Consider the following 25,967-nt stretch of genomic DNA (forward strand, 5'->3'; position numbering starts at 1 on the left):
AACAGTTGGTCAGACTTCCTGGTGGACTTTGTTCTGTCCAAGTAGTAGCGTAGTTGTCTGTGAATGTCTAAAGTATGCAGTAGCTTTTCCCCTTTATTTTGAGGGTTAGGAAAGAAAGTAGGCAGGTGAATTGCTTGGTTTAGAGACACTCTGGATATCACCTTGGGCATGAATGAAGGATTGGCCCTAAGGGAAACTCTGTCCTGATGAAAGATGAGAAAAGGAGGTACTGCCATGAGGGCCTGTATCTCCGAGACTCTTCTTGCTGAGGTGACTGCCAACAGGAAAACCGTTTTCCAAGAGAGAAATTGCATTTCTGAAGATGCTGCTGGTTCAAAAGGAGGAAGAGTTAATTTTTCCTAGACGTAATTGAGGTCCCATGCAGGAATTGGTAGTTTCCTTGGAGGTTTGATATTCTTTATGCCTCTTAGAAACTGTCTTAGCAAGGGATGCGAAAACACAGGTGGATCACAGTTGTAATGTGCTGAGTTAGCTGAAGCGTGGATTTTGATGGAAGAGTATGAGAGGCCACTGTGAAACATTTCTGCCAAGTATTCTAATATCTGAGGTATTTTCATCAGTGATGCATCCTGGCCCTTGTTGACATTCCAGATTGTGAATCTCTTCCATCTGGCCGAATAGGTTTTTCTGGTGGAAGGTCTGCGTGCCTCCAGCAAAATTTCCTGAACTTTTTCAGAGAGGGAGTCATGGGTCTCAGTCATGGAACTCTCCAAGCTGTCAGCTTTAAGGTTTGCAGGTTCTGATGAACAGTCTTGTAACTGTGTTGAGTCAGGAGCAGAGGGCATTGAGGCAAGGGCCATGGTTTGGTGTGAGTTATGCTCAGTAGCAGTGGATACCAGTGTTACCTTGGCCAGTCTGGAGCTATCAAGATTCATCTTAGTTGTTCTGCCTTGATCTTCAGTAACACCTTGGTGAGCAAAGGTAGAGGAGGGAATGCATAAATTGTTAGAGCATTCCAGCTGAAGGAAAGAGCATCCGTTCTCCAAGCTAGAGGATGGTGTATCCTTGTGCAGAACCTTTCCAGGTGATGATTGAGATGAGATGCAAAGAGGTCTATGTCTGGTCTTCCCCATGCAGATGTTATTTGAGAAAATGCGTGGGTGTAGCATCCATTCGTGTGGATCCAAGAAATTTCTGCTCAACCTGTCTGCCAGAACATTGTCCTTGCCCGGAACAAACTGGGATTGCAAGTAGATGTTCAGTTTCAGGGACTTTTCCCAAAGAATCATTGTTAGTCTGCAGAGGGGGTAGGAATGAGTGCCCACTTGTTTGTTTATGTACCACATGACAGTGGTGTTGTCTGTCCTTATTAGCAGATGACCTTGCTGAAGAAATTTTCCAAAGGCTTCTATTGCATGTATCACTGCCAACATCTCCTTTTGATTTATGTGCTGATGCATCTCCATGGGAGTCCATTGCCCTTGAATGCATCTGCCATCCATGTGCGCCCCCCATCCATGGTCTGAGGCGTCTGTTGTAATAGTTTGATTTGTTGGAGCTTTGTTGAAAAGCATGCCTTCGTTTAAGTGACTTGTGGAGCCCACCACAAAAATTCCCTTTGCAGGCATGGTATGAGTGGTATTATGTCTTCTAGGTTGTGGCTGTGTTGCGACCACAAGCTTTTTAGGTACCATTGCAGCTTTCTCATGTGTAGTCTTGCCAGAGGGATTAGAAGAATGCAAGATGCCATGAACCCCAGGGCCTGCAGGGTCTTCCTTGCGGTCAGGTGGGTTAATTTTGCTAGGCCTTTGAAGTAAGCTGTTAAATGCTCTTGTTTTTCCTCTGTGAGGAAAGCCATTTGTAGCTGTGTGTCCAGCTTTGCTCCTAGAAAAATAATCTCTTGGGATGGCAGTAATCTTGATTTTTGAATGTTGACTGTGTATCCCAAAGCCTGCAGCAATTGAATGACATAGTCCAAGTGTTTTATCAAAGTCTGTTTGCTGTCTGCTTGTATTAGGCAGTCGTCCAGGTAAGGGTATATTTGAATCTCCTGGAGTCTGCAATGTGCCACTACTGATGCCAGGCATTTCGTGAATACTCTGGGTGCAGTAGATAAGCCAAACGGCAATGCTGAGAATTGATAGTGCTCTGTTCCTGCAAGAAATCTGAGGTATCTTCTGCAACTGTGTCTGATAGGGACATGCAGGTATGCCTCCTTGAGGTCCAGAGTAACCAGCCAAAACTCCTTGCCCAGCATGGGAAGAAGTTGCTGTAACGTCAGCATCTTGAATTTTGGCACCATGAGAAAAGTACTTAGAATGGACAAGTCCAATATAGGCCTCCATGGTTTTTCTTTTCTTGGAACAAGGAACAGTCTTGAATAAAATCCCTGGCCTTGTTCCTGAGGAGGAACCTTCTCTATTGCTTTTATTTGTAACAGCTTTGAGACTTCTATGAGTGCCTCTGCCCTTTGATTTTGTGGCAGGTTTGGCATGCCTTGTCCCATTGGTAAGGTATGGAAGTGGAACCTGTAACCTCTGTCTATTATGTCCAGAATCCAATTGTCCTTTGTTATAATGTGCCATTTTTTTGAGAATAGAGATAATTTTCCGCCTAGAGGTGCTTCTCTTTGAGCCTTGGTAGGCGGAGTGAAAGGTAAGTCATTGTGATTGTCCCCGTGGTGCAGGTGAACTGCCTGTGCCACTTCTCTGATTTTGTGGTTGCCGTTGGCGTCCCCTGTAGGAGCCTCGGTATTGCCCTCTACCTCGTGCACGCCTGTTCTTTCCCCTTTGAAACTTGTCCGAGTCTGGAAAGGACCAATTCTTTGAAGGCCAATTCCTGCTGAACCTTGGTGGCTGAACCTGGAGGAAATCCTTTATTGTCTGTACTGATTTTGCCTTCTCCTCAATAGATTTCAACACATCCTGAGCATTAGCACCAAAAAGCTTCTGTTTATCCAGAGGTGCGTCCAGGAGCTTTACTTTAACATGATCCGGCAGTGGCTGTTCTTTCAACCAAGCATGTCTACGGATAACAGCCCCTGTCATAGCTGCCCTACATGAAGCCTCCAATGCATCATAACCACACTGAAGAAAATGATTACTAACCTGCTGATTATTATGAACCAAATCCTGCAATGCCTTTCTATCTATAGGCTCAGGAGAGGCTAGCTTTTTCTGCAAATCATCCAGTAAATAATCCTGGTACTGAAACATATGAAAAAGGCAGTTAAGTGACCTCAAGGCAAGGGTGGAAGAGGTATAAACTTTTTTACCCCATCTCTCCAAGGACCTTGCTTCCCTGTCAGCTGGCAGTGGATTCTTGGCTGAGGAGGTAGCCACTCCTTTGGGGTCCTGTGAAATAGTTTCTAGATCCACAGAGTGGGCCTTAAAGAGATGCTTGTGAGTGTCAGGGACCCTGTAATATCTGTCTGGCTTGACAGGAGCAGGAGGGAGAGAATCAGGGGAAGCACTGGAGTCGGAGAATACATCATCCAGGACATCCAAAACTGGAGGGATAGCTAAAGGTCTGTGCTGGGGTAACTTAAGGAAGGTACGTAGCCTTTTCCTAGAATCAGAAAATTCCTGACCCTGCCACTTAACATGTTCCCTCATGGAGTGGAGGACTTCACCAAAAGAAAAATCCTCTGGAGGAGAGGCAGAGGGAATTGATTCCTCAGCATCAGAGTCCTCATAGGCCTGGAAGGATTCTTCTTGGGTATCTGAATGCTCTGAATCCCCAGAGGCTTCATCGGAAGAGAGGTTGTCTGCCTGCTCAGTTCTAGGCCTTTTCTGCAGGCGGCTGAGAACCTCTGTCTGGGTGAGGCTGAGACCCCCTAATAAGAGAAATTAGATCTGCAGCCAGAGACATGATCTGTCTATCAGAAGAAGGGGCCTGAGAAGTAGGTTTAGGGTGGGCCTTGGCCTGGCTGGCGGCCATAGCACGTGCAAAGGCCTTGATGGACATGGATACAGGAGGCCTAGCTGCCCCACGTGCAGGGGTAACTTTGTCCATGGGAATGGTGTCGGGTAGATCCAGAACTTCGGTTTCTGGAGGAAAATCAACAACCGGCACCGGTGTAGTCTCCGGGACCGAGGAATGTGTTAACACGGTGTCGTCGGCCTGGAGCGGTTGAATTACCGCTTCCGAAGGGACCGAAGCACTCGCGGAGGGCTTAGGCGTAATATCGGTGGAAGACGCGGGCCGAGGATGTCGGTCCCGGTCCTTTCGTTTTTTGGTAGTATGTGCAGTCGGTTGTTCCGACGGCATGTTGTAAGCGTAGGATTTGCCAAAGAAGTCTTCGGCAAATTCTGCCCGGCGCCTGAGAGTGCGCTTATTAAAGCAAGCGCAGGCAGCACAGGCCGAGACGTCGTGGTCTGGGCCCAGGCAAGGGAGGCAGTAAGAATGGAAGTCCTTATGAGGTATTTGTTTACCACAAGACAAACAATTATTAACTTTCTCAATTTGTTCTGACATCGGCTGAGGCAAGAAAAACTGTTCCCCAACGGGGTACTTAGCTTTTTGATGACTTCGGTAACTGAAAACACAGGAGCTGACCGACCGGCACTTGTGAACTGCTTCTGCTTCGGGCACCGCGCGGCAAGAAAGACTGAAGAAGATGGCGTCGGCTGATGCCTTTGTACTCCAGCCGCTCTGACGTCGGGGAGGAGGCGCCATCGGCCGACGCCAGACCCAGACTTTGGAATCTGGCCGACTGAAGGGCTGCCTGAGGCAGGACAACCCATATGTCAGGACTGCAGTTGCATTCTTGAAGGACATCATTTTGAAAGAAAGGAGAGAGACCTAAACTGGTTTCCAAGAACCTTTATTCCTTGGGACCAAAAACATTCTCGAGTATAATCCCTTGCCCCTCTAAGACAGAGGGGACTGGCTGAATAGTCCTTTGAGCCAACAGTCCTGAATAAGATTTAGAAAAAGAGACAGTTGGCAAGGAGGCTGAGGGATCCCTGGAAAAGGAGGAAGGAATTTCAAAACTATGAAATAAAAGTTCTTGCTGACTGAAAGAATCCAGGAGTCTGTGATGATTTGTTGCCAAACTGGAAAGAAAAGCCTTAACTTGAGGGAAAGCAGGATCTGGCCAAGGAGCAGAGGATTACTGTCAAACAGAGGAAGACTTGTCTGGGAAAGAAGACATTCTGCCCTCTAGAATGCTCAACTGGCTTCTCAGGAAAAACATTCTCTTAGAAGGTCTTTTGCACTTTGCAGGTTGCTTATGATGCCTATACACAAAGGGAGACTTAGAATGGTAGTCCCTTTAAACTTGGGAATAACTGAGAGGAAAATTTGTTTAAGGCCCTGCATAACATTCCCCTTGTAAAGTTTTAAAGCCCTGCAGCAGCAGAGCCAAATAGATTACAGGTGTCCAATGGAGCATCCAACAGTTTGGCTTTAATATCCTCAGGGAAAAAACTGCAACCGAAGCGAGGAATACCTGCTAACTGACTGACACAGCTGCCCTAGAAGAGGCATCAGTAGCATCACAGCTACATTTCATGGAACAGTGAACAACCAGACACACTAACTCATTAAAGACATGGCAGAAGTCTTAGCTTCAGTCAGGCATGCCAGCTAGGACATCCCCAAGCTTAAAGAGAAGACATAGCTGGTCATACGGGTCTGGTAATTTAGGGCCCTGAAGGCTATGGTGGCAGAGGTGTACACCTTCTTACTGTACACCTGTCCATAGCTCTACTATCTTCATCAGAAGTAGAAAGCTTAGAGGAAGGAATCAACTTAGGTTTGTCAGAAAAATCACTGCATGGTCACAGGAAGGATTCTCGTGTAAAGACTTCTGAGTCTCATGCACCTTGTAAAAAAAATAAATTTTTTTTTTTAGAGCAGGAGGCTTGAGACTCTGCAGCTTGTGAAGTGGAAGTAAAAGCATTAAGAAGGGCTTCCAAAACAGTGGCACCGCAAAAGGCCTCTAATGGACCTCAGACATTTGGAAACTTTCCCACTGAAAATGCTCCATTATTTTAATAATGGTGTACCCAAAAGAAAGCTCCACAATAAGTGATGAGAGGAGAGAATATAATGTTCTCCGTATTCCAAAGCAAGATGGGAATGGATCTGTGAAGAACCAAGGGACTTCCCCAGAATCCAGATCTTCTTCCTCAGAGAAACAGAAACCCTAAGTCTCTTACAGGGAGTGAAAGAGAAAGCAACAGGATCTTTAAACGCTTTTCCATTAGCATCTCATATAGACTGCTTTTAAAGTTATTAATCATTCTTTCTATGTCACATCTACCCACTTTCTTATAGGTGTGCTCATCTTCCAACATGGAGTGCATCTTGTTCCTATACCATTCCAAGTCCATTACTAAAATGCCCCCTGCTTTGTCAGCTGGTTTAATAACCAGATCTTTACTGACTTTAAGCTGACTAAGGGCTTCTCGCTCCCTCCATGTCTTATTGTAGAAGCTTCCTTTCCCATTTCTAGGTTCCCTTAAACTTTACATCTCGGCTTCACATAGACATAAGAGTAGTTCTATTGTGGGATGATTGACAGGTATAAAACTACTTGGTTTCTTTTAACATGCTGATGGTTGATCATTCTTTGTTCCAAAGATAGATTTAAGTGTCACATTTCTCCCAAACAGCTTTATATCTGTTGCAAATTCATTTAGGTTGGAAGGTAGGGTGGGTATAAAACTCAGCCATTTACCAAGCAAAGAAACCTGTTCAGGTGTTAAGGTTACATGGGACAAATTCACAACCATGTTTAGGTCATCCGTTTTCATAGCATAGATTTCTTCCGTTTCCTCTCCTGACTTTGCGTTCTTGGATTCCTGTGAAATTGTTGCTTGACAAAAAATGGTAGCCAATTAAAAGATGCATGAGCAGCTCCTTCTCTGTGCCTGGTTCCCGATAACGAATGGGTGGTCATGGCAGGCTCCTGATTTAATAAAGTCTGCGAGGTACAACTAGAACTAACTTCTCAAGTTCGTATCAGTTATTTCCATAGTAGGTCAATCTTTCCTTGTATTTTGTTTTCCTAGTTCAACTTTGCCATTCAGACCATTTGTAGTAGGATCCATATTCTCATCAGCGCTATCCTTTCTTGAGCTTGGTTTCCTTCTAGTCACAGTTCTATGTCACCCATTAGTTAATAATACTTCTTTGGGCCACGTATAGTACAGACAGCAAACATGTCCTTAACACTATTAAAAAATTCTGGCCCATTCTAGCAGCAGATGTGAAAATCAAGAGCATTGTAGGAGCAATCCCTAGATTGTCTTTCAAAAATAAAAAGAACATCAAAAGATTATGTAATAAAGATGGTTTTGATCTCCAGTTAGTCTCAGATAGGAAAGGTACCTTCAAGTGTAATAGGTGCCAAGCCTGTGCCTCCATTGACAGTAGCAATATGTTCATCCACCTCATTACCAACAAGAAATAGATTTTCAATGCGTTTGCCAACTGTTATAGCAAACATCTGGTCTGTCTAGCATTTTGCTGCCTATGCCAAGCTTTTTACATAGGTAAAACCGATCAACAGTTCAAAGACTGGATTCTGCGCCATCTAAGAGATATTAGAAACGCTGATATGAATAGTGCTCTTGCTATGCATATTAATTGTAACCCTACACTCAGTTTTAAGTTTAAAGCTATTGAATGCATTCAACAACGTCTTAGAGAAGGGGATGTGAAGAATAGAATGGAGATCTGAGAGATTAACTGGATAGTTAACATGAGAGCACACTGCTCTCCAGGAATGAATAATGTGGTTCCATTGAAACCTATACTTAAAGCCAGAAGGCTGAGGATTTGCTCTAGCAAAGAGGCTTGACACTTAGAATGACTGTGATTCGACATAATCTCATTGGTTAAAACAAGGGATGTGGGCTTCTTATGAGACTATGATTGGCTACTCTGAGTTTTAAGTAAGATTAGAAGCAAGAAATGTAACATTATCTGATGAAGGCTAATACATCCGAAAGCACTCATCAGACCCAAATATTGTTGTTCCTGCTGGTTTTTACCTTTTTAAGGTTTTTACATATTGATTAAAGTTTTTGCTTTTAATATTTGAGCCGTGGTGGTTTACCGAAGGATTTATTTGCAGTTTTCATTTTTGCCATCGGCACCTTCAGCAGTGTTAACAGAGTTTTTGTTTGGCCTTTTTCAAAAGTGGGTAGAACACCCAGGAAGGAGGATTCAGAAGCCATGGTTTCCTGACCAAACAATTTCAGATGCTGGTTTTCCAAATACACATACAGAGAAAAGAGACAGCTGCAGAGGGTCTTGGGTACAAAGGTGTGGCAAATATTGCACTGTGTGTGACTGTGGTCTGCACCCAAGCAGAAAGGGCACTTATTGTGTCTGTTCTTATGGAGAATCTGCCTCCACACACATTTCTCCATTCTGGATGACATGTAAAACAAATAAAACAATAAGAAAACAAGGAAGAGCTTTCAATGGAGTACTTATCTGCCCTAGGCTCAGTAGCTGAGTCAATGTGATTAAAATCTCTGACTGAATTCAAAAGCAGCATTCAGACTGGCAGCAAAAAAGTTCTGAGGATTCAGCGCTCATATGCTACTTACATACCTTATGCCTTGAACATAAGACATGTGTCTGATGTATGGCGCTTGGAAGGGCACAAGGCTTTGGTATGCTGGACAGACAGACATAAAGCTGTCCTCAGCAGAATATTCCCTTTGTAAGGAATACTACAACAGTGATAAGGATATACATATATATATATATATATATATATATATATATATATATATATACACACACACACACACACACACACACACACACACACACACACACATATGAGAGTGAATGCTCAAAAGAATGGTGTCCTTTTTTCTTTGTTTTGTTGGCTGCAGCCCGCTGTGTGTGCGAGATTCTGGTACAGTGGTTCTGGGAATTTGCCCCTCACCCCTTGTTGTATGAGCTGAGTTGGCATGGGGGTGTGGGGGTGCAGGGGGCTTGCCCCACTGCATAAAATACTTGCTTTTTTATTTTCTCTTTGCAGCATTCACTATTTGATAACACACTCCAATATGTGCATGTGTGTGTGTGTATTATATATATATATATATATATATATATATATATATATATATATATATATATATATATATATATATATATATATATATATATATACACACACACACACATACATACATAGACAGACATGTGTGCATGCATGTGCACACACATTAAGCAAGTCAAAGAAAAGAAAGAACAGTCATCTCCTACATGAAAACAGTAGTATACTAAATAAATAAGTAAAGTCCTGAGAAAAATACAGCAAGAAATGGGTGCCTGTGTGATACAAAAGATAAACTGAATACAAGCCAGCTCCATGGCACAGAGGGATAAATCCCTGACTAAAATACAGGCAATGCTGGCATGGGATTTAACAGCACTGTCAGTTTCCCCATCCTGGGATCAGGCGGCACTCTGGCACTAAGTGTTGGACCTGTACAACACGGTCCTGTGACATCATGCTCCAAGAATGTATACACGCAAGTCCTGATGGCATGTACAGGCTCCAAGTGGCCAGCAGCACAGAAGTGGAACTCAGAAAGGCATCACGTGGGAGATGCTCCAACAGGGGAAGGACAGACCACCTCACCAGACAGGTAATCTGGCCCACATTCTAAAACTAGACTCTTCTGGGGAGGAACCAGTGGGATAACAACGCATGCTGGCTAGAGCAAATAGGTCATAGGACTCTCACTTAGCCTTGAGATGCATGGCTCTTGCCCATCCCCAACTGAAATGAATGGAACAAGTTGATGAAGGTAGTGCAGCCACTGGGAAAGTCTGGTGGGAACAAAAGAAAGAACAGCAGCAGCAGAAAAGACTGGAATTAATTCAAACTGCAAGAAAAGTAAGCAAATGCATAAATAAGAAAATACAGCAAAATCAGTAAGACAACCAGTAAGTGGCAGGGGATATCCTGGAGAAAATGAACACTAAAGGGTAGCATCTACAGAAAAATGAAGGGTATATACCAGGCTAAGTAGCTTATTAATAAGAAACTGGAGTGAACAACATTTGAAACACAAAATTAACAAATGTACTACTAACTACACAACTGTATTATGGATCACAGATTTCTTACCATTCGAATATCAAACTCTTGCAGGGATGGGCTCTTCAGCCATTTCCGAAGATAATGCTTCCTCACACCAGGCTCAGCTTGGAAGATGGCCAATGGAATGGCACTGTTACAACATTCAAAAAAGATACAAGGAAACTACAGTTAGATTTAGGATTTTTTCAGTCTCCATCTGAACAGAAAAATGGTTAGAATATCAACAATGACACCATATATTTGGATTTCCAACTTTATTCATTCTACCCAGGCTAGGACTTTTCATGAGGTGGCTGACCTGGATCACTACCATCAAACCACAGCAACAAAAAAACATGTGGGAGTGCACCACATGATCCCAAATAATGATATGAAACCACAATTAAGCAAATAAAAGTAAATCAAACCATACAAGGCTTACCACCTTATAAAGCAATTAATATGCACTACACAAGTGGAGTCTATCTGATGCCCATCACTGATCACTGCTGAAGTAGCCTTAGCTTCATGGGTTACATCCTTCCAATGATATAATGGCTGGCCATCTTCCAAAGCTTCAGGGCACCTTTCATGCATCCAAACTGTCAGGCAGCTCAAGCTGAGCTGACTAAAAGACAGGTTTGGGCACAAAACCCTACAGAACTTTACTGGCACTGAACAGTATGCTCCTCTGAGGTTTTTGAAGATTGTCTTGTGCTTTTCTTTGCAGAGCAGATTAAGCTCCCTTTGGGATTCCATTTTCTTCATTTTTTATGAAGTTTTATTTTTCTTTTCTGGAAAGTTATTTTAAAGCTAGGACTGTTGTGTTTTAACAGACAGTCCTGAGACTACAACACACAAACGGACCACTCATTTTTGAGTCAGTTTAAAATTAGTATAAAGTAACTAAAAACATTTTTATTCTGTAGAGAAATAGCATTTATTTTTCTTTTGTGGGGCTGGCATTGTGTTATACTTTTTTTTTCATTAACAAAAGTAACCTTTGTGGACTGATAGTGTTTACCAGCATTTGTTACTTGCCTTCCCTGGGAAAAGGGCACCATTTTCAGCTTGACCATAGAACAATCACTGGTCCCATGGTTGGTCCTTCTTTTAGTCACAAAAAGAAAGTTAAGCAAACAGCCTTTGCCACCACAACAGGCTAGCAATTTCTCCCAGGTGAAGGTGGATGATTCTGCTATGGCCATTTGTTCCACCTCAAATCACTCATCTTTTACCCCATATCCCTCTGGTGTAACACCATACACTCACTACGGACCATGGGTTAGCTACATCTTCTGCAGCTGTTAAGATCCCTTCATTGGGGAAGGGAGAGCCACTGCTCTTGGTCTTGGAAGAGGGAACAGAGGTTTCCCTGTTGTGTCAAAATGCTTTGCCCATTCCTGGGGAAGCAGCTGCTGCCATTAACAGGGCTGGACCCGTTTTTCTTTCCAAAAAGAAATAGAAATCCAAGCAAGTTATCTACTTCTCAAATTTCTTTGGATATGACTGGCTTACTAGGTATGGCTCAGAGTTTAATTCAGGCTACTGATCCTTCTTGTAAACTAGTTGCTGGCAAAAGAGAGATTCCTCTTTTCCTTAACAGATTCAAGATTTTGAATTTGAACAGAAGATGCAGGGACAGACGCAGGGTTTTTCCCCTGATTCAGACTTGGAAGGCGGCTCAGTTACTGATGGATCCATGTGAGGGTTTCTCTTTCTTTGATACTATTGCTGGAATGTCCCATTATTTTCAGTGGGAGAAAACAGAGAATTCTCATTTCCTCAGAAAACAGTATGAGTTGTTACAGAATGATTTCCAGAACCTACACCCATTTTTCTTGTTCTATCTGCTTTAGAGGATGCATGCGTTACTGCCTGCAGTTTTTCTGATACCCAGCCAGCTGCCCCTAAAGTTCTTTAGTATTTTAAATTTCTATACACTATTCCCAAACCTGACCCAGCAGCTGTAGCCTTAGTTGATGCCACTGCATATAAGCACTTTGTTAATTCCAATCCTAATCTTTCTGATAAGAATGGGAACATTACTCATAGGTATGGCAACAAAGTGCACACTTCTGCAACTTTGATTTTCAGAATTTTGAACTGTCAGACTCCCATGTTAAAGTTTGTTCTGACAAATTGTGAAATTATGAAGAATGCTTTTTATCTGCAGTTTCTACTTGTGAGGAAAATTGTTTTAAATAACTTGGTTTCTTCTATTGCCCAGGTCACTAGTTTGTCTGCAGTGGGTGTATGACTCTGTTGATACTTCTTCCAGGGCTATGGCTACTGGTACTGTTTTAAGGAGGTTTGCATGGCTGCATTCTCACAACCTCCCAGATGGTGTTAAAGAATTTACGTTTTCCTTTTGACAGATATAGTGTTTGGCCCCTCAGCTGCACAGGTGATCAAAAAGCATGATAAATGGGACAAGTTTATTTAGATTTTTTTTAGCCCTCCTTTTTCAAATTGTCCAAGGGATTTTCTATCCTGTCACCCAGTTATGGCAAAAAACACAGAATAAGCAGTCTCAACAAAACTCAGGTAAACATACATTTAAGAAGAAATGACATGGAGGTTCCAAGAACAAGTCTCAAACCTCTCAAAGCCAAAAGACAGTGCAACAAGTCTGAATGACTATTCAAGATACTTTGTGACCTCCTCCCACCATGGTCCTTTTTTTCCTCCAGAAAGTCTAAATCTCCATTTTTCTCTTTGGCAACAGATTGTTTCAGACAAATGGTTTCTGAAAATCATTAATTCATCAAGGTTATAGATAGCAGTGAGAGGCAATTTCTCCTTTCCAGGGAGTCACTCCATCTTTTTCTCATGCTGTCCCATGAGGTGACAGCCAGTTCCTCCTTCCCAGGTGGGAAAGGGCTTTTAATTAAGGATGTGCCTAGTGCCAAAGAAAAAAAATGATTGGAGACCAGTTCTGGAGCTTTCTTTCCTAAACCTACTTGTGATAGTGTCCAAATTCAAAATTCTGTCACTTCACAACCGGTTACCTCTTTTTACTCTCTCAAGTTTTCTGGTAACACTAGACTTAAAAGACACTTATCAGATGCCTAGTCATCTAGACTTCAGATGTTTTTTTAAGGTTGTGTGTGTCTGGATGTCATCATCCGTTCTCTGCCTTACCCTTTGGACTATCCACTGCACCATGAGTGTTCACAAAGTATCTAGTTCCGGTTATAACTCATTGCAAGTTACATGGTATCCACATTTGTCCATAAAGATTTGATAAGACTATAGTATACTGGAACTAACTGTAAACAACTGAAATAAGACTGAAAGGAGTCTTTACTTGTTGATTACCCAAAGTTGTGCTTAACTGGTGGCAGTCTCTCCTTTATGGGCCAAGTCTTTCTGTACTTTCACAATAAAGTTGGCACACACTTTAGTTCGGTTAATGATGCTTTATGAGATGTTAACAATATCCAAATACTGTCTCCAATAACAATGCTGATAAACAATAGCAGTCTGTAGAAATTCTGGAAGGCTGAATAGCAACAACAATGCTGATAAATATATCCAAAGTTTCTGCAGGTATATTCTGGTTCTCCTGAACTATATCAACTGAAACGGTCTTTTCCTCCTGAACAGTATGGTTATTTGATCTGATTTCTGTACTCAGGCTTGAGTGCCCATACTGCAGTCCAAAATCTAACTTCCTTTCTGGAATGCTGGATATGTAAACTTTTCTGTATGTCAGTCCAAACTAACAGAACTCCCTAACTGCATCAGAGTATATTTTAATAATACCAAAACCCTGTAATGCTTTACACTCCTCTTTAGCCTTGGTTTCCACACCTGATCTTACATGTGCCTCTATCTAGCATTCCGTTGCTATGTACATCTTTCACTTGAGAAAAACATTCTGTAGCCGGCAAGCTTGTATCTTTGCCTTGAGAAAAGAACATTCTGCATTTCTGTATTTTCTGAACCTCTCATGCTTATCTTTCCTTTCTAACAAACTGCCTTTCTCTGTAACTGAATGCACGCATGTCTGACTATATTTTCAGGCCTTATTTTACCTTAATGTACTACAGTGAATTCACTAAGAATATTCACACTCTAACATTCCATATTTAGATGGCTTGCTCATCTTTGCAGAGTCATTTTCAAAGTGTCAGAAACCTCTCTCTCTTGGGTGAGAGATCTCCTACGCAAGCTGGTATTTCAAAAGAACATTCAAGTCTCAACCCCTCACACCCTCTTCCAAAAGAAAGAATAGTTCTTTATTTTGATCTCTTTCTAAGGTTTTTCACACAGACTTCGGTCTCTGTGAAGGAATACCTCAGGATTTTGGGTCTCCTAGCATCTACGATTCTCATGATACACCTGGCAAGACTCCACATAAGAATGATAAAGTGTTAACTGAAATCCCTTTGGTCAGAGCATCAACACCCTTTATCTTTTCAAATCTAGTGCTAAGGTTTTCAGAAGAGAAATCAAATGCTATCCCTAAATCCAGGTCCCCCCCTCTCTCTCCCTGCTTCAAAGCATTCAGTCAACACAGGTGCTTCGGACTTTGCTTGGGGAGCAGTTTCAGGAGGTAAGACACCAAAGGACAGAAGCAAGCACATAAATATCAGGGAGATGCTTGCACTGATCAATCATCTCAACACTCTGAACCATCTGTGGTTCCCGGGACCTCTTGAAGTAGTTATAGACAATACCACAGTCATGTGGTACATCAATAAAGCAAGGGGGAGCCAGGTTGTACCTTCTTTTTGGACTAGTTATGTTGGCTTGGGATATAGCTTCACAGTACAATCTAACTCTACAGGTATCCCACATTCTGTCAGAGCATAATTATGTGGAGAAGGACTAGGGCAGAGCTTCAAAAATTGAAACTATATCAGTGGATCTTCCAAGACATGATCCATCTGTGGGCGAGTTCCTCAGGTAGACCTCTTTGCCTCTGCTCAGAAGATTCTGTTTCCAGGACTCCATACAAAAAGGCCTAGAAGACATGGGCCTTTTATTTTATTTTCCTTGGTCAGGAATGTTCCTCTATTCTTTTCCACTAACATTCAGAGTACTTCTGAATATTCAGAAGGAATCCTCCAAGACTGTGGTGATCCCCTTCTGGACCAGGCAACTGTGATTCTCCCTTCTTTTATGAATGTCCAGGAAAAATTGCCACAAGCTTCTTCACAGACTGGATCTACTCGCACAAAAACAGGGTGTTTGATGCACTTCGACATCAATTACCTTCAGTCGCATACCTGAATGATAAGGTCTTACTTCCCTTTAAGGACCTGTTTATTGAGGATCTGCAGCAGGTACAATGGAGGTAAGAAAGCCTGCTATCAGAAAATCATAAATTAATAAATGGAAACTGTTTTCTAGTTGGTGCAAACAACATTACCAGCACCCATTCAGGGCTAGTTGTTCTCTCGTTTTACAATACTTGTGAGTTACTATCCTATGGCCTTTTCCTACTACTCTATCAAGGTTTAATTTACTGGTCATTTAAACATGTTTGTCTATGGGTCCTCCTATTTTAATAGTCTCAAGTCAAAATGTTTTTGAAAAGGATTTTGCACAAGAGGCCTCCAAGTAAACCTGTGGCCCCTCCTTGGGATATTAATTTTGTGTTAGAGAAGCTAACACTTGCTCCATTTGAACCAGCTAATATGGCTGATGTGAGGTTAACATGAAAAACAGTTTTACTGATTGCTCTGACCTCTGCAAGAAGGGTTTCTGACGTCCAAGCTCTTATGGTGAGTCAACCCTATCTCATTTTCCACACTGACAGGGTTTCTTTGAGAACTAATCCTTCCTTTATGCCTAAAATGATATTGGAGTTTATCTTAAGCCAAACTATCTCCACATTTTCTTTCCTGAACCTAAAAATGAAGGAGAAAGGATGCTACGTACCTTGGATGTCCATAGATAATTCTAGTACGGTCTTCACAAAAACTAAACCTTTCAGATCAATTGTCATTTCTTGTGAAGGTAAGAAGGGGCAACCTATGCCCAAAACAGACCATTTCCAAATGGTTATCGAAAGTTTATACCTTTTGTTATACTCGCAATAAAAATTCCAGGCAAGGTCAAGGCCCACTACCAGGGCTTTGCCTTCATCTACAGCTTTTTGGAAAAGGTTAGATTCAAGCAGCAGCTACTTAAAACTTGGTGCACACTTTTACAAAGCACTATAAGCTTGATTACTTCTTTATTAGGACCATTCTCCATGGGTTCCTGGGCTCTTCTCCTTCTACCTCCCAAGTGTGGATAGCTAAGGTAAGCTACCCATATAGCTAAGGCTGCACCAGTGATCAATCTAATGATCATAGTATAGTTGTGCAAGTTGAAATTACCAGAACAATAGATGTTCGAATGATCAGTGCTGCAGTAGCCGTTCCCTCCCTCCCTTCCCAAGTATTTTGCTGTGTTTTTTATGCCTGGGTGTGGGCATTCATTTTGTTGTTCCTAGCACTGTCCTTTCAGGGCTCAGCCTCTCTCTCTCTGCTGGAAGAAAAGCTCTGAAGGGTTTTGCACCCAAACTTGTCTTTCAGTCAAGTCAGCTCAAGCTGACTGATAGTGAGGCATGTGAAAGGTGCCCTAAAGTTTTGGAAGCTGGCCAGTGGTTATATCCTTGGCAGGATATAACTCCTATAGCTAAGGCTACTCCAGCAGTGATCATCTGAACATCTACTGTTATATTAAGTTCCACTTGTACAATTATACTTTCCTAACTACAGTTAATTAGAAGTTATGTCCTTACCATAACGTTCCATGTGGAGTGTTCATCTCGCCTTTGTTCTTACACCTGGGTACCTTTTTCAAAAATCACTCCAATAAATTGGAGTATATGTTACACAAGTTGGATGTCCATAGACAACTTAGATTTTACTTGGATAGAACAAAGGATCACAGGAAATCTGATCAACTTTTTGTAGCTTTTGCTGATAACAGGAAAGGTGTAGCGGTTTCTAAACGAACTCTTTCCAAATGGCTAACTGATTGTATTATATTCGTTTATGATTCTTCAAATCAAACTTTATCTGTCAAACCTAAGGGACACTCTACAAGATCAGTGTCTACATCCCTGGCTCATGCAGCTCGCCTACCATTAGACACTATTTGTGCAGCTGCTACTTGGTCTAAACCACATACTTTCATCTCTCATTACAAAGTAGACAGGGTTTCTAGGGACAGGGCAACCTTTGGTTCCACTGTGCTCAAGAACGTTCTCCCGTGAGTTCCTCAGGAACATGGAGCAGGGGACGCTACCCAGGTGTAAGAACAAAGGCGAGATGAACACTCCACATGGAACGTTATGGTAAGGACATAACTTCTAAATGTGAGAGTGTTCGATCTCGCCGTTTGTTCTTACACCTGGGTAGCGTCCCTAGCTCCATGTTCCTGAGGAACTCACGGGAGAACGTTCTTGAGCACAGTGGAACCAAAGGTTGCCCTGTCCCTAGAAACCCTGTCTACTTTGTAATGAGAGATGAAAGTATGTGGTTTAGATCAAGTAGCAGCTGCACAAACAGTGTCTAATGGTAGGCGAGCTGCATGAGCCAGGGATGTAGACACTGATCTTGTAGTGTGTCCCTTAGGTTTGACAGATAAAGTTTGATTTGAAGAATCATAAACGAATATAATACAATCAGTTAGCCATTTGGAAAGAGTTAGTTTAGTAACCGCTACACCTTTCCTGTTATCAGCAAAAGCTACAAAAAGTTGATCAGATTTCCTGTGATCCTTTGTTCTATCCAAGTAAAATCTAAGTTGTCTATGGACATCCAACTTGTGTAACATATACTCCAATTTATTGGAGTGATTTTTGAAAAAGGTACCCAGGTGTAAGAACAAATGGCGAGATCGAACACTCTCACATCAGAAGTAATCCAGAAAGCTCGAGTCGGGTCTGGTATCCTACCTGTGACCCAGAGGGTGACAAGACTAACTACAGAGTATGATTAGTCCAGATAAAAATTGCTGTACTTAGCAGATCTAGGAGACTCTCTCTCATATCCTCCCTGTGGGAGAAATAAAGACGCCTTGTTGAAGTTTCAAGTAGTTTATTCAGTTAAGCAGGTAGATGGACATGTGTTCTTGATCTAATAAATTACATTCAGCAGGTCAGTTATTTAAAGGCAGTTACAGACAATGGTGGCAGGGTACAGGGGCAGTGACTGGAGAAAAATCTACGAGATGGAAAAACAAGGGGCCAATCAATCCCAAAGCTTAGACCTCCCCTTATAAGGATATTCCTGAAAGACCTGTAATGTAATAAATCCATTTCGTGTTTTTAAAGTCAAGTACCGAGTTTTGTTTGCCTGGAACTCTTTTGAATTTTCTTGGTTAGTTTGGTCATTTTGTGGATTTTACAGTTTGAGGGTTTACCAGCTCAGCAGCCTATAGAACCTCATTTTTAGTTGAAAGGTTTTTATTTTTATTCCACATTCTGGCCAAGCTCAGTATGGGTCCACTTGAAGGAAACAAAAATGCCATCCTCAAAAAAATGGATTTAAACTCGCAAATCAGGCTGGGCATCCACCACCACCCTTGTCTAAACTGAAGCACTTCTATTAAAAAAATGTACTTGCACTGCGGAAACTATACCATAAATCATACAGCTAAAATACCTGCACCGTTTGACCCAGGATTTGGACAAACTGTTAACTCTAATCATTGCTGTTAACATGAAAAAGCCAAATAAAAAAAATAGATCTGTAGATCACTACAGATATCTTGGTATTGTTTATCTGCTGAACTAGTAACATGGGAAACAAGCCACTCTCTTTTTTTTTTTTTTTTTGTGATCTCGAGATATGCAAAAATCTAAACAGTAACTGTCAGGAGTTTATTTTTTGCCTCATGATGTGCACAAACTTAAACAGCAACTTTCAATTACTTGAAAATGATTTCTAGTACTCATTTGGGACTTGGGCTTTCTTTTTGTTATTAAAAATGAGAGTAGGGACAAACACTAGCCTCCTAGAATGATTGACAGCCTATATCCACAGTGATTACATCAGCCTCTTGTATCATCTAATCCCACCCTCAGCCCCATGGCACCACACCCTCTCTCAAAAGATTGGTTAAATGCTCTTCCACCTGATCCCTCCCAATTTCCAGACACAGAGCAATCTAGCCCTCTTTTGCACCGTTTTCACCACCTGGAAACCAAAGAGAGGAAGAATCTGAACAGAATAGCCTCACTAACTGCTAGACCCAGAGCAGCCTTGACAGTGAAGACCCCAGACTGGAACACCATCGAACCACATTCTGAGACCAGGGGCATTCTCGTGCTCACTGCAGCAACCAGGTGTAGATACTATAGCCACTTGGTCTGCGTTTAACAAAATTTCTGTAATCTGAAGTAAAATGAAAATTATTATTCCAGGACACCAGTCCACACTGCTGTTTTCTTTACACCACAGGCACAGTTCACCTATGCTTGAATAAGATACGAGATTCTTATTTTTATTAAGTTTTTTAATACTCTGCAGTTCACCACTTGGGCGTTTATTCCATGGACACAGAAGGCCTAAATTAAAGGTTGTGAGGTCTCAAACTTCACTTACTTTTTCCTCCTACTTGTGCACTCCCATAATCTCTGTAAAAATGAGCATGGTTACTTATTTCCACTGTAAGCTACTTCTCAGGATGCATATATTGTTCAAAAAAATGGGAGTCACCTAACGGGGTTCTAAGTGACTACCTCAACTACATATAAAAAGGTCTGTCTTTATCAGAAGAACAATGGGGACTGGTCACAATAATCATGACTATGAGGCTCTTATAAATAGGCATTGTAAACCTTTTTTGCCAGACAACAAGATTATCCTTTTATAATGTACTTCAGAAGATACCAGCCCCGTAAAAGTGGGCACAGCCTCTCATGCTACATGTGATACATGCATTGATAATGACACGTGTTGTCATGTTTTGTCTGTTAAGAATAAAAAACTTTTAACTACGAATGAGGTTTCATAGGCTGCTGAGCTAGTAAGCACTCACAGGTCTTTCAGGAATATTCAAATAAGGGACTAGCCTTTAAGCTTTGGGATTGTTTCCTTTTTTTTCCATCTCCCACATTTTCCTCCAATGAGCTCCCCTGGACCTTCATCCCCATTGTCTGTAACTGCCTTTAAATAACTGACCTGTTGAATGTAATGTATTAGAACAAGAACACCGGAAGGAGGGTACCTGGACTAAAACAGTCAACCTACCCCTACATTCATGCTATGCCCCCAACACATTCCTATTATGTTCATTGTAATATTCATTACTACAGTCTTCACATTAGGGAGGATTCCCAAAGTACAAAATTGCAGACAGGAGGAAACCAATCACTTGGATTTACTGCCTAGTAGGATGGTACAACAAAGCCCGGCACTGGTCCTACAGGCTGATACTAGATTAGAGTGGACAGAAGACTAAGTAATCATTTTTAACATAGCCTGGGTAATAACTCTACCTAGGAAGGCTGTGGTAACAGCAGTAGGTCTGAGTGGGGCCCCAATCTGAGCTGGGGAAGAGTTCTCATGTTGACAGCAATAGAAATCAGTGCAATGCTTACAGGTCCATGGGCAAATACCACACTAGCTGCCACTGTATGCCATTTCAAGCCTAGCCAATTTCCCTTTTTGTGCTCAAGTTAACCTATGCCACTTGGTTAGAGATTGGCCTTATCCATCTTGTGGTCTATATTTATACATAGAGTCAACCAAAAACATGCAGGGTAGACCAAGTGCACGGATTATACCAACTAGACCAATGTATATCCAAAAAGTAATCCAGCACAAGGAAAGGTACCTTTTTTTTTTTGGTTTAAAGGTAAATAAGTTATAGGCTTTATTGTGGTAAACTCCAATAAATAGCAAACTGGTTTCGGCTGAAAGTTTAAGCCTTCCTCAGTGCAACAAAAAATTCCATATTTATACATCACCTCTAATGAGAATAACTGGGATCATACCACAGATAATTGAAGGGAATGCATCCATGAGATAAAGCATTTAGAACAGGGAGTAGTCCAGGGGTAAATTTTCTGTTTCCCATCCATAGATCCAAGTTAAGCTTGAATATGGACAGGGATGAACTTTATGTGGTGGGGAGTCTATTCTAGGGCAACTATATTTTCTGCAAGATATACCTGTCCCTTCAAACTGTTCTGTTGATGTTGCAGAAGAGGTTTAGATCCCTAGACAGAGTATTTCTGATGCCATTTGACTAGATGTGTGGTAAATCCATCAGTAAGGGATGAAAGAATGCCATGAATGTAGTCACAGATCACTTCTAGTAGTCTATACGATAAAGAGTATAGTGACGGGGCTTTGAGTCAGTCCATGTAGACCATGTCATTTAGGGCTTGCATCCTTTTAGTAAAGTATCTCTGTGGGAGTTCTAGTTGCTGCATGTGTCTGGACAGACAGATGCCAAATGGGACATTATACTCAATGATTTGCTTAAATGAGGGTTGAGTTAAATGGGACACTGACATCCCTAGATTTAGACACAATCCCTTTATTTATAAACTGCGCAATATAGAAGGTCTTTCTTACAATGGACACATGTTGGTCAAAAGTTAGGTCACTGTCCACACAAGTTCCCAAATCCCAAACTGGGGCAACTCTTAGGGAATATTGTCAATGTGGTAGTCCCTAGGGTAGAGGATTTTCCAAAGGATACAATAATGCATCTTTGTCATTTATTTTCAGCCCATGATGTTGGCACCAGTTACTCATTTGGGACAAATCTTCCTGCAGAGTGCCTAAGCCATTTGGGGATTCAAGGACTGCTTTTAGCTTGCAGTCATCTGCAAATTTAGCCAGAGCTCTTTGGTATTGGCTTTTACTTCAGAGAGGTAAGATGCCAAACAGGAGAGGTTCCAGCACAAAACCCTGGGGGACTCCACTAGCGACTGGTCTCTTTATGGAGGTAACTTCCCCTATTTTGATTTCCTGCATCCTATCTATAAGCCAGCTGGCAATCCAGTGGGTAACATTGGTGTTTATTCCCAGTTTATTTAGCTTTTCTACTATGCCAGAGTGAGGAATTGTGTCAAAAGCTTTGGGCAGGTCTAGGTATGCAACGCGTACCCTTTTGCCTTCATCCATTGCTTTGGTGACCTTTTCAAAAAGTCCATCAGGCAGAGTTAAGCATGACCCGCCCTCAACAAATCCAAATTGAGACAGGGTCATTGTTTGGAGGTTCCCTATAGCCAGTTTGATTAGTTCCATGATAACTCTTCTAATGGCTTTCCATATGGGGCTGGTCAGACTTGTGAGTCTGTAGTTGCCTGGTCTGTGGAAGTTCTCCCTTATGTAGAAGAAGGACTGTAGCTTTCCACCATTTTGCTTGGTAAAACAAAATGTTTGGAAGTGGACATTCTTAGGGGTGTGCTAAACTGTGCTTCATACCATTCAAGATGCATCTAGTGATATTGTCTGGACCCAACAATACTGTATTTTTAACTTTTGATAGCACTTTAAGAACTTGTTCTTGAGCAATAGATAGAAATGAGCCACTTTCAGGTATATCTTGAGGGAAAGACTGAGGGGAGAGAGGGGTAAAATTAGAGCTAAATTTATCAGCCAGTCGGTCTGCTACATCATCAGCCTCAGTATACTCGACTATGTTCACAATCAAGCTCAGCGCATTACTGCATTTTGCTTTTGAGATTACAAACATAACTAAAGAAGCCTTGTGAATATCTTGTTTTGGGTAGCTATTTTAGCCTCAAACTTGGGTTTGGTGGATTATATTACGCTCCTGAGTTGTATATTCCAATGACAAGGGCTTGAACATTCTGGGAAATACTCATTACTTTTGGTTAAAATTCTTCTGCTTTTATTGTGAAGCTTTTTGATATCATAGTTCCACTTTGTGGGTTTGTTTCTGGAGTTTCTCTGCACTTGTACTGGTGGGGATACAACTGCATCCATGCAGCTGTTTACATGCTGGTATAGAGTGGTGATGTATGTTTCCATGTATTCATTGGAGTTAACTGGGTTTAGTGGGGATTTGCAGCTTGCCAATGTATCACTTGTGAGTAGTGTTAACCACTTGTCGGCTTGCTGACAGGTCTGCTATCTTGCCCCTATGCAAAACAGAAAAAAAGCGGATCATACCTCCTGAATTCCTTTGCTCTGCGTATAGTACCTCAGCTTTCTGTACACATCAAAAGAATGCAGGGTCCTTTCTTCTGAATTCTGAGTATCTGGGAAAAACTGGCAACTGAACAGACAAATTTAAAGCAATTTCTGATACCACCTTAGATATAAAGATAAGGATTGGTACATTGGGATACCCTGTCCCGGTGAAAGAGCCTTTGCACATCAAGTCTTGCAATTTGGAAATTCTTTTAGCAGAGGTAATAGCCACCAAAAGAGAGTCTTCCAAGATAGACACTGACGAGGATGAACTATCTGGTTTAAAAGGAGTCAGGAAAAGTTTTAGTTTACTGTTAAGATCCCATGATGGAGTAATTTTCTTTCTATGCGGCCTGAGGTGGACAACCCCTCTAACAAACTGCTCGACTGAGGGTCTGGAGTATACGAGGGTCACACAGGAAGACAGGGTAAAACAGAGGCATGTACTTTTATAAATGTGCAAGCTAAAACTGATTTGTAAAGGTTTGATAAATATAGTCGCATCACACGTATTTTATTTCTCTTTGGGTCAAAGCCCCTGGACTGCACCAAAAAGGAAAAAAAAGTCTTCCATCTGGCCTAGATATGCCTTTCTAGCCTCCTTCATATTATCACATCCTTCGCATACTTGTGCTTACTTTGAATTAATAAGAGATTATGAGTGCCCTGGTTTGGGAATAGTAGGAAACGTGTTTCACATCAAGAGGTCCAGACACAGAAGCAATACTTTGCACTTTCCTCTTGCCATGCTGCTCAGGAAATGGAACCAGTGTTTTAGTGGCCAAAAGGGTGCAGCTAAGATTACATTTTAACACATGTACTGAACTATCACTTAAGACACAGTCAAACATACATTTATATAAAAGTAAACAAAACATTAACGTGTTCACAGTTACAAACATTATACACCACATATTCTTTGATACATCATCAATACAAAATTACATAAAGTAATCCCTTTTTCTGCATTCCCTTAAACCTCAGCCATCCTCAGACATTCTGTATGTATTGTTCCACAATTTCCATTTTTTTTCTATGTAATTTGCTCCCATCTGTCTTTAAAGATCCCACTTCCAGTTCTTTTATCTCTGTTATAATATTCAGTACTTCAAATACAGTTGGTTTAGACTCCACCTTCCATGTTCTAGTAATTGCTTTTCAGCAGCCACCTTCTAGTAATTGCTTTTCAGCAGCCACCAGAATTAAACTTAAGACCTTACTATAGCTAGGCAATTCAAGACCTGTATCCCACATCAAAAGATCATTTCCTTAGTTACATAAATTTGCTCCATTTCTGACAGAATACTCTGTAGGAAATTTTTAAAGTCTGCCAACTCATTACACCCCCAAAACATATGTTCCCATTTAGGTTTTCTTCCCCATCACACTTTTAACATTTGCCAATCTCCCTGAGGAAAGTTTCTTTGGTGTTGGCTTGGGAGTATAAAACACCTATGGAAACACTTCTACACAAAAACCCTAAATATTCTAGATTGCTTATTTGGGAGCCATACATATGTCCTCCCATTGTTTCCTTGTAAAGTAAGTTTAGCCAATACCATTTCCCAGTCTTTTCTAACCACTAATTGATTCCTATAGTTACTGTGCAACATTTTACATGCTGTAGTAATCATCTATTTAACAGCAGTTTCTCTTCTAGAGTCAACTCTACCAGAGCAGGTATTTCACTTAGGACTCCCCTATACTCCGATATTAATCGCTGATAGGAAGGCAGTCTCTACCCTGCAGTCTAAATATCTTCTTGGCCTCTTTCCAGTCTTCTTGGCCTCTTCCCAGTCTGTTACCTTTCCTTCTAGTTATTTTCTCCCAATACCTTGGTTCCTTTACCATTTTTCCAGTAAATTCCAGCTCCCTCTTGCCTATTTTCTGTATCCCTAATTGCAGTCATCCTATTAGCAAAATCTTTCTCCATTTTCAAGTTGGTCTAGTTCTCAGAATACTTAGTGCTGCTTTATATTATACTCTGTATGGCTGTTATTCTCCTTAAAGATCTGTATCCAAAATCCCACTCTCTCATTTCTTTTTAATTCCGCCCCTGATTCATCATCATCATACCATCCCACTTTGAATTACAACTTTCTACTTGTGTCATGTTTATGAGCCTTAATTGCATAGCTCTAAAATATCCCTTCAAATCAGGTATTGCAAAACCACCTCATTCTATTGGAAGGAGACACTTTTCCACATTGATCCTTGCTCTTTTCTCCTCCCAAATAAAATTCTTCAGCTCTATTAACTGCTGTTCACAACTTCTCCTCTAGTTGATAAAAATATTCCTAACCTGTATATATAAAACTAAAGGGACTAAAAACTGTTTCACTGCTTGTATCTTGCTATCCATACCAAAAAAGTACAAACCTGGGGTTATAAGCATCAGCCAACGCTTCAGAATTCCTGCATTTGCAAACCCCCAGATGCCAGTGCCCTATGAAGGCTAAAATGCCCCAAAAGCCCAAAAAATTCCAAACACACGCAAACCCATATATCAATATATCGCGTAAACATAATATAATATAGGTATAAATAACAAATAGTATATAATAGACTTTAGCTAGCTTTTCCCAAGGATACTAGTTCCTACAGATACTCACTAAGGAAGGAGAGAGGGATAAGCAAATATAAATGATGCGTAGAGACCATATTGATCTACATTTATATGAGGTACAAAACTGTACTAGTATAATAACAGATATGATAGGTATGCAACTGTACTGTGGGTAGAATACCAGCATTGGCAGGGGTGTGGAGCGGGTAGAAATGATGGTGTAGTTCGGAGTGGGAGCAGGACCGTAAAAAAT

At 41.3% G+C, this 25,967-nt stretch overlaps 1 protein-coding gene across 1 annotated transcript in view; it reads right to left on the bottom strand.

The window, feature by feature from the left end:
- Positions 1–25,967, bottom strand: part of POLE (DNA polymerase epsilon, catalytic subunit) — a 1,031,469-nt gene that overhangs the window by 636,119 nt on the left and 369,383 nt on the right. The window contains exon 26 of the mRNA XM_044069769.1: positions 10,073–10,175. Coding sequence (XP_043925704.1) covers positions 10,073–10,175 — 103 coding nt within the window. The remainder of the gene's footprint in view (positions 1–10,072; positions 10,176–25,967) is intronic.

The sequence above is a fragment of the Protopterus annectens genome, chromosome 4.part0 (genome assembly GCF_019279795.1).
Source record: "Protopterus annectens isolate FY-2018-M chromosome 4.part0, PAN1.0, whole genome shotgun sequence".
Classification (NCBI taxonomy): domain Eukaryota; kingdom Metazoa; phylum Chordata; order Ceratodontiformes; family Protopteridae; genus Protopterus; species Protopterus annectens.